Source organism: Protobothrops mucrosquamatus, unplaced genomic scaffold (genome assembly GCF_001527695.2).
Source record: "Protobothrops mucrosquamatus isolate PMUCROS unplaced genomic scaffold, P.Mucros_1.0 scaffold125, whole genome shotgun sequence".
In the NCBI taxonomy this organism is placed as follows: Eukaryota; Metazoa; Chordata; class Lepidosauria; order Squamata; family Viperidae; genus Protobothrops; species Protobothrops mucrosquamatus.
In genome coordinates this window covers 730413-740445 of record NW_015386492.1, presented here as the reverse complement: position 1 = coordinate 740445, position 10033 = coordinate 730413, and the positions used below count along the sequence as shown (strand labels likewise).

General features: G+C 41.4%; 1 protein-coding gene across 1 annotated transcript in view; it reads left to right on the top strand.

Moving 5' to 3' along the window:
• The window catches only part of NCOA1 (nuclear receptor coactivator 1), a 98469-nt gene extending 89318 nt beyond the window's left edge, over positions 1–9151 (top strand). Inside the window, exon 19 of the mRNA XM_015812979.1 lies at positions 8933–9151. Coding sequence (XP_015668465.1) covers positions 8933–9100 — 168 coding nt within the window. The 3' untranslated portion in view covers positions 9101–9151. The remainder of the gene's footprint in view (positions 1–8932) is intronic.
• The last annotated feature ends 882 nt before the right edge of the window (positions 9152–10033 follow it).

The window sequence follows — 10033 nt, the reverse complement described above, 5'->3', positions numbered from 1 at the left end:
GGCTCCAAAAGAGCCGCCATCGGCGCACCGTCCCACCGGAAGTCCCTAGAATCAGTAATTCTTATCAGTAATAGCAAATGCAATAAATGATGAAAACTGAATAGCTAGAAGAGCAATGCCACCTAAAATTCTCCTTTATGGCACTCTTTTTAAACTTTCATTCCGAACACAAAACACAATTAACATTTAAGTCAGCCTATCCAAGGAGAGCATTCCAGAGATAAGGGACTGTAAGATAGAAGGTGATTAATCTTAGACAATGTAAAAGCCTGAGAAACATTCTCTAGTGACGATCTTAACATCTGAGCAGGGGGACTTGGTCACAAGGAAAACTTTAAAGATCAGAAACTTGGAAGTCAGCACCTCTTGCTATTGAAGACTGGAATTAGCTCCACATGCCCAATCTCCATTTGTAATCCTGCTGCCATTTTGCATTAACTGCAATTTCCTAATGTTTTCAGGGGTGATAATAACAAACAACATTATGCAATAATGGAAATAATAGGTAAATATCTTTGAGAAATCTATTGAAAAGTCACCACAAGTATAATAAAAATGTAGATAGCATCTTCAGGCTGTATACTATTCCTTAATGCAGAAGGGAAACACATCCCAATTTACAAGGTAGATGCTCTGTTGACCAACAGTAAGTTCAATTTTGCCAAGATTGAGTTTCTGTTTTATTAGCCTTCATCTAGGCCAGTGATGGCAAGCCTTTTAGAGACTGAGTGCCCAAACTGCAACCCAAAACCCACTTATTTATTACAAAGTGCCAACACGGCAATTTAACCTGATTACTGAGGATTTAGTTTAGAAAAAACAACTCATACATTAACATCTTTTGTCTTAAAAGAAAAACACAATAACAGAGCTTTCAATGATACAAACAACTTTTTATTGAAAGGTAAAAGTTTGCATTTGGCATGCTTTTGAACAATTAATGTGATTTTTGCTGTTGTATGCATGCTGATAATTTGTTTAACCTTGGCTCATACTTTGTAAGTTTGAGAGCAACATATGCAGCACTCAGGTCATCTGTTAGTCTGTTTCTGGTGTCAGATTTGATATAATTCAAAGCTGAAAACAGCTGCTCACAAGTATAAGATGATCTAAACAAAGAAAGGAAAGCAATCCCAAGTGCTTTCATTGACTTAAAATTATTTGGCAGAGAATTCCACACTTTAAGGATTTCATTTTCAGAACTAACTGTGCTGTCCTTTGTCATCCCTTCTATCTTCTCAAGTGTTTCACGCAGGTCATAGAATTTATTTTTCCATATAGAGCTTTCTTGAAATTCCAATAGCTCCATTTCTAGATTTCCTAAATCTAACCAGTGTAAGCAGGAAAGATCAAGTTCTTCAAATTTGGCTTTATCTGGAGAAGTAAGAAAAAACAGGGTTGTCTCCATCTTATGGAACTATAAAAATCTGTTACTAAAATTCACCTTTGCAGCTGCTACAATGCTAGAAAATTCCTTGTAGATTTCCTGATGGCTTGTAGGATTGTCTGCAAATGTTGTAGAATTTTTTAAATGCATTTTTAGATTTGGAAAATATTTCAGCTGCCCACTTTCAAGGTCTCTTTCAAAAACCTGCAGTTTTCTCTCAAATGTTTTGATATCACAAAACATCCTTTCTGCTGTTTTCCCTACACCTTGTAGTTGTTTGTTCAGTATATTGAAGTGTAGTGTAAAATCTGTAAAAAAAACATGAGGTTGGTAAGCCAGGCTATATCAGTGAGCTGTGGACATTCCTGCCCTTTTTCATTCATAAACAGCCTAATTTCATCCAAGCAGGCTACAAATCTCTCCAGGAATCATCCTCTGCTCAGCCACCGGACATTATTGTACATAAGTAAACAATTGTAATGTGACTGAACCTCCTCAAGAAGTGCTTGAAAATTCAGAACACAAGCTATGATGTAATTCACCATTTTTGTGACATCTTTGAGGACATCGTCAAATTTTTTGCTGCTTTCCCTGGCACAAAGAGCTTCTTGATGTATAATACAATGGAACTGAATGACTTGATGTTTTGTTTCTTTAACAAAGAACTGTATGAAACCAGATGTTGCCCCCACCATAGTAGGTGCCCCATCACTAGTAATTGAAACCACTTTTTCTGGTCTTATATCTTGTGACAAAAAAGCCTCCATCACAGCATTGTAGATATCTATCGTTTGTGTTCTTTCAGGCAAAGATACCAGTTTCACCAGCTCTTCTCTCATGATGTTACCAACAGCATAACACAAAATTACTGCTAACCTTGCATGATTATTTATATCTGTGCTTTCATCCAAGCACATGGAGTAACAGGCTGCCTTTTCTAAGTCAGTGGTGAGCTGCTTAACATCACTTACCATGCGCTGGATTCAATCTTTAACAGTATTTCTGCTAAGTGGCATCTCAGAGATGCATTGAATAATTTTATCCTTGTTTGGGAAATCATGAAAAAGAGAATTACTCCCAGACAACATGGCCGTTTTGATAATATTCCCATCATGTTTTGCTAGGCACAGTGAAATTTGAAAACTGGCAGCTGTCAGATGATTTGTTCTAGAAAGATAGTTGGAAAAACTAAGATACTGGGAATAATATTTCCTCAATTTCCCTTCAAGAAACTCTTTTCTTTCATTTTCACCAAATTTGGCAATACTTTGGTGTCAAAGTGCCATCTGACACTTGATGTGTGACACACAACACCTTCATCACACAGAATACATAACGCTTTCCCATTGCATTCAATCACTCCAAATGACTCTGTCCAGGCCTCTTGGAATGATCTTCCACTATCTGTTTTTGCTTTTTTTGCTGTACTCATTTTTGGGTGTCTACAAAAACATAAAATTAAAAAAAAAATGAAGCATCCAATACCCGCTGGGCTCTCTCACTCCTGCTTATTTCCAGGTACGTGAGCACCAGCTTCTTCCTCACTGATGTCACCTCCTGTGCTGCTTTCCTCAGCCTGTGCTGTGCAGTGTAGAGTGCTGGCTGGGTGGATGGCTGTATGAGCGGCTGGGACATAGGAACATAAGAAGAACCCGCTGGATCAGGCCAATGGCCCATCTAGCCCAGCTCCTGTATCTCACAGTGGCCCACATCTATAATAAGGAGGTAGCACATACCCATCAGGGCTAGTAACCCATGATGGACTTTTTCTCCAGAAATTTGTACAATCCCCTCTTAAAGGCATCTAGGCTAGATGCCATCACCACATCTTTTCTGGTGGCTGTCTGCTGGTGTTCTTTTGCTTCTTTTTACATTGTGAGCCCCTTAGGGACAGGGAGCAGTTAGAAAAGGGAAATATAAATGCTGTCAATAATAGTAATACTGTGCAAGATTGCATTTATTTTTTTTATTAAGCCAGCAGTATCCTAGTTGGATGGCTACATCATGCTGTATTTCATGAACACTCACAGCTATGTGAAATTCTGAATGCACTTCTTTTCCAATAGGATTGGAGAAGCAATTCTGTGGTTTACCTTTAAGATCATATAAAAATTAGTTTTGTGTGACATTCTTACAGATAAGCCTCCAGCGGGCAACAAGGCAGGGCCAGTGGCATGTGCAGGGCTGGCACCGCAAAGCCCGCATTGTGGCCCGAGCACTCTGCTCCCCTCCAGCTATGCCACACTGTGAGCTATGCTCCCCTCCAACCTAGCTCCTCTCCAACCCCTCCATGGGAATCACCTTCGCCATAGACTCAACAGTCTGCCATCCGCACCGCACCCTCACACCGCATGTGAGCCACCCGCCTTACCACAGATGGGAGGGAGGAAGCACTCCCATTGGGCTGCTGGGCAGAGGGGCGGGTGATGTGAGAAATGTCCTCAGGCGTGTGTGGAGAGGGGGAGGGGAGCAGCCCGACCGCTCATCCCTCTGGCTTTCTAGTACAGGTAGTCCTTGAGTTATGAGTATAATGGAGCCTGCCCATTCCACTCGTAAATCGAAAACTCATAGATTGAATCTCGTAAATCGAATGAGATCACTCCCTTGCTCGTTAAGACTCATGCGGCTCATTAAGTGCACATGAGGTATCTCAGGGTGGGGAAGGCCATAGGGGGAACAAGGCCTCCCCGACCCACTAAGATACCTCATACTTCCCCCCTCCCTTCCTACCATGCCGGAGTCACTTACCTTGCAAAATCTGTCTCCCCTCTGCCGCGGTTTCTTTCCTTTGAGGGAGAGGAAAAAAGCTTGAAAATGCTTTTCGTGCTGACAATGGAAGCTCCTGGGTGCCGTAATATTGCACGAGTTCAAACACCCATTCTTTGCAAAAGAGATCATGGCCCCCGGAAGCTTCTATTCTCGGGGGGGGGGGAGAGAAGTGTTTGCTTCATTTGCACGCCTATTGGGCAAAGCATGGAATTGGAGTTAGCCGGGTGCAGGAACCAATACCGTCCGTTGCCCAGCTGAGCGGCTTGCTTGCGTGCATTGGACTTAGTTTAAGGGCAAGAATGAAGCCTTCAAATGAGTGGGGAGGCATTGCGTGGCCAGGCCGCTTGCACCCGCATCCAAGCTGGCAGTGGCAGCAACTACCTGAGCAGCCATTATCCCCTTCCCCATCCAGCCACCCACCCCACCTGACATACTCCTTGCCTGGCTGGCTGGCTGACACAAATCCTCACCACTCTCCTCCTCCTCCTTGTCCTCCTCACTCAAGTGGTGGCAGGAGCTTGGGTTTCTTGGCTCCATCTGAGTGGAGGAAAGCAGAGGCACAGCAGCAAGATTGCTCTCAAACAATAAAACCCGGGCGCGCTGCCTGCATGTGTGCCCCAGCCTTATTGAGAGCAATCCTCCTGCTGCGCCTCTGCTTTTCTCCACTCAGACGGAGCCAAGAAACCCAAGCCACTGCCACTAATAAACTTCTTATCCAAAGGGAGGCCTTGGGGAAACTGAATTCTCCCTCTGTGGGCAAATGGGGCAGTTCAAAATGAAGCAAATCACTTCGTTTTCAAATGTCAAATAGGCGCACATAAACTTCTTATCCGCAGGGAGACCTTGGGGAAACTGGATTCTCCCTCTGTGAGCAAATGGGGCGATTCAAAACGAAGCAAATTTGCTGCATTTTCAAGCGTCACATTCGCACACAGATGGAGCTCCCCATCTCTCCAAGATCTCTGTTCGGATAAAAGGTGTTTGAGCGCCTATGGGAGCCTTGGAAACGCAGTGAACTCTGTGCTGGGGCGATGGCGTGCATGTCCACAGAGAGGGCTCTGAGTGCCCCCTCTGGCACGCGTGCCATAGGTACGCCACCACTAATCTAGGCTGTTATGAATCCCAAATTACCACTTCAGCATTTCCACGATATCACCTACGTTTGATGGAAAGGAAAACAAGAACTACATTTTATGTCTCCAAACAGGCTTTCTTCCTTGCCTTTCATTCAGCATAATTACCTATCAGAACAGAGAAAGCAGTTTTAGAATAACAACCAAACTGATATGAACCTAAAAAAATCTAGCTGCTGCTTTATAAAAAAGGGGGCAAAATGTCAGATATAAAATGGAATTAAAATTATCAGAGCTTTGAATGCTAATTTATTAGAAGTCATATTCTAATTTAAATTGACTATTTTAAACCCAATCCTTGCCTTCATATTTTAAATGAATTAGTAATCCAAATATTTTAAACATTTTTTTTCATGGAATTGATCCAACTGCCATTTTTTTTGTGTGTGGGATTTTTTCACAAAAGGGGTTTTCAGAGTTCTTTTGTGGCTTAAAAACAGTGTAAGACAGTCTTTCTCAGCTTGATAGCTCCCTGTTGTTGGAAATTATAATTAGAAGATATGACATCAGGTTGGAAAAAACTGGTGTAAGCAATGGCTATCAGATACTTTTATTTACCTAACAAGATTCAACACAATCTGCTGAACTAATCAGTCCTTCATCATGATTGTCTGAAGCATTCATTAAGATACTAGTTTTATTATATGCAATTTGAAGTCCTTTCAAGAATTCAATATTTAAAGATGTTTGTTCATTTTACCTAGAATTAAATAACAGAGGTGTGCACAGATTGCATAACAAATGACATAATCTCATTTTCCCAAAGCATACAAGCATGCTATTTTATAATCAATGTCTGGGTTCACATACTAATTGTAACAAAATAAAGTTAATTTGATTTTGGTATATAGCACATTGTATGAATCTAGCCAATACCTTAGCATATCACTGTTCCAAACACATGGAGATTTTTCACTAAAGCCTAAGGAAAGCGAAGACCCCCTTTCAAATTAGAAAAAAACTACTTCTGAGTCTATGAAACTGTTCTCTATTTCAATAATGGATGAAAAATGGTAAATTTGAATCTTGATGTTTATTATATTATTCTATATGCAAAGAATCAGTGCTGTCTAAACTCATCTGTAGCAAATGGGTAGGGTGTCAAAGTGTAATGCCATGTGATAACTGCAACTACTATAATAACTCCTTCATTCATCTGCTTGATACTTCCATGGATGACCCCAAAGGTTTTTTGTTTGTTTGACTAGCTTTGCCAGACAACTTTTTGCCAGAGTCTCAACCTATGAGGAATAATACTTGCATAGATATGTGGGTCTGTGAGATTTATGACCAGGACTGAGATCAGAGAAGTCACCCTAGCAATACTCCAATTTATGCAGGCTTCATAATCAGGTACACCCATAAACCTAGAAGTACTTAGAATTATAGAATCATAGGGCTGGAGGGGACCTTGGAGGTCTTCTAGTCCAACCCACTGCCCAAGGCAGGAGTTCTTATACTACCCCAGACAAATGGTTGTCCAATCTTTTCTTGAAAACCTCCAGCAATGGAATACCCACAATTCTGGGAGCAAGCTGTTCCATTGATTCTCCATCCTCGCTGTCAGAAAATTCCTCCTTACTCCCAGGTTGGATCTCCCTCAAATGAGCTTCCACCCATTGCTGCTTGCTACTTTTATCAGTACTATTTAAAATATAATCATTCCTAAATTGGTGCTCTATCAAGATGGTCTGCTGTTAAAAGAGATGGGAATTAGCACCAGTTGGGAAGATTTTTTTATTAAAGACTGAGAGGCTTTCAAGACTCTTGAGAGGAAGAGGATACTCTACTGTATAAACAGTAAAACAATAATCCCACAAATCATATCATAAAATCCCCAAATGGATTTTATGCCGTCCATAATGGATTTGCAAGCCATTCCACAATGGAGTGGATGCAGCCAAGAAGATCTGCTCTAACCTCCTGTCACTGGCATCTTGGGAGGGTTCATTGCCAGGTCCCCTCTCGCAATTGGATGGGTAGGTTGTGTCCTAAGCAGATGCTCTGTATTTTGCTCCAGCTGCAAATGCTAATTTTTAAAATAGGTGTCAGTTTTTAGCCTTTAATGTTTTCATGCAGTGAAAACAGAATTTCAACAACATGTTTACACTGACTTTGAAACAGAAATGACATGCATACAGTGAGGCAATGTATGCACTGATTTACTTAAGATGTATGTAAACTGCTTCCTATTTAACTTCTTGAAGTGGTTTGCAATAAAAAATCAATAGAAGGCGTATCTATTTAAAAATTAAGTTTATTTTGGAGACAGTCAATATTTGTAGGCTTTTTCACAGGGAAGTTGTTAAATGGACAGCCTGTGAAAACAAATTTGCATAGGTTTGTGTGTATAGGCAAGCTTAGTGATAAATAAATATTCCTCTTGTATTCTGAACTAAGTTCCAGGTACAGGCCTATTAGGTAGATTTGTTTGAATATAAATATATTGGCCTACTTTCCAGGTCTCTTATAAAGTTTATTAATGTACTTTAATTGAAACGTTTTGTGCTCCATGCTAAATGCATGCTAGGAATATGTTTATACCCATGTATACAGTTTCCAGGACTTGCATAAGTTACACATCTGAAGTAAGAGCTTGCTAGCACAGGGGTCCCCAACCCCCAGTCCATGGACCGGCACCAGGCCGTGGTATGCCAGAAACTGGACCCCGCAAACAAGCAAAGCCCCATCTGCGGGATGAGGCAGCATACGAAACCATGTTCCCCCTCCAGGCCACAGAAAAGCTTCTCTTCACAGAAGTGATCTCTGCCCAAAAGGTTGGGGGCCACTGTTAAGGCAGATTTAAATAACCATGACGTTTTATTTTTTAAATGTTACAGCACTCCTTGAGTTAATTTCTTTTAATTTCATACCCTCCCCTATTTCCCCATGCTACCTATTTAGGATTCCTAATATTAGTTGCCAATTCTTGGGCCCTGCATGCATACATTCATAATCTTTGTGCAGCTGTTATCATTGTGTAGATATTTGATCCTGCCTTTATTATTTTTGTTAAATAACTCAAAAGTGGCAAACATATCCACTACTCTTTCCTCCTCCTATTTTCCCCACAACCACCAATGTGAGATGAATTGGGCTAAGTGAAAGTTGTCTGGTCCAAAGTCACCCAGCCAGTTTTCCTGTCTAAGGCTGGCTAGAATTCAGTCTCCTGATATCTAGCCTGATGCCTTAACTCAGGGGTAGTCAACCTTGGCTCTTTTATGACTCGTGGACTTCAACTCCCAGAATTCCTGAGCCAGCACAGCTGGCTCAGGAATTCTGGGAGTTGAAGTCCACGAGTCATAAAAGAGCCAAGGTTGACTACCCCTGCCTTAACCACTAGACCAAACGTAGTCTTGTCCTCATGTTGTCCTCCTCTTCCCCCACAACCAATAACCTTGGAACCTCCAGGGTAGCCCATCTTGTTTTGAATGCAAGCAGATGTGAATTTTTACCTAGCTCTGATCCAAATGAGTGCAGCGGTTTTCTTTTTGTAGGGCAAGAAGACAGAAGAGCCCTTCTCTGTGGTGACTACAGACTAGAGGAATTCTCTAGTGAGTTTCCACTTCACCGTAGTACCCAGCCCATCTGCCCGGGGGCCTTTTCCCGCGCTTGGCTAACAGCTTCTTTTGTGTCCTGGCAGGTCCAGCAGGTCCAGGTGTTTGCTGATGTGCAGTGTACGGTCAACTTGGTGGGCGGAGACCCTTACCTGAACCAGCCTGGCTCCGTGGATGCGCAGAAAGGCAGCACAGCCTCTCAGACCCCCCAAGCCCAGCAGAAAAGTCTTCTTCAGCAGCTACTGACTGAATAACCTGCTTTTCAAAGGAATGTGAAATTTAAATAATGACATACAGATATATAAATATATATATATAAATATATATGTATATTATATATTTTTCTGAGATTTTTGGTATCTCAAAAACTTGCAGCCATTCTTCAGCTCTTGTAGTATATGGAGCAGGAAAAAAAAATCCCTCCTCCCCTTTTGGTTTTTTTAAACAATGATGGATTTCAGCAAAGTGACAAGACAGAACCGTTGAGCCAAATTTTACAGATTATCCTTATTTTTATAATCAGTTGCTGGCTTCTTTTCCCAGAAGGACATTACTAGTGGGGTTGAGGGTGGGGGTGGGAGAGCAAAACGGAAGGCATGTTGCTGTGAGGTGGAGGAGGAGAAGGGGTTGAAGTCTCAGTTTCAGCTGGATCTGTCACTGATTTGCATCTTCAGTAAAGCAGGAATGGGCAAATAATTGTGCACGCTCATCTCTTTTTTGGGAAGGGATGTTCCTTAGCTGTTCTTAAACATGTACGCCCTTGCTCACTGCTTGCCCCCAATTCGTTTGTGCAGTCAGCTTTTCTTAGCAATCGTGAGTTTGTCAGTTTTAAAGAAAAATAATATTAATAATATTAATAATAATAAATATTTTGCCCCACCGTTTTTTTCATGTTTTATGCTGGTAAATAGACAGCCTCCTTAGTGACAAAGAGGCCTTTGTAGTATATGAACAACAGATCGAGTGAGAGTTCCTATGAAAACTAATATAATTGTTGAAAATAAAACGTGTAAATCCATTTGGGGGATAATTGCAATTATTTTTAGGGGGAAGAGGAGGAAGTGGCTCTGAAAGCAATGCACCAAGTGCATCCCACCCATTTCCATGGGATTTGTAAGAGAGACACTGGGCCACAGACAATTCTTGTCAAAAGTGAAATGGAGGAAGTGCAGCAGAAATTCAAGCTG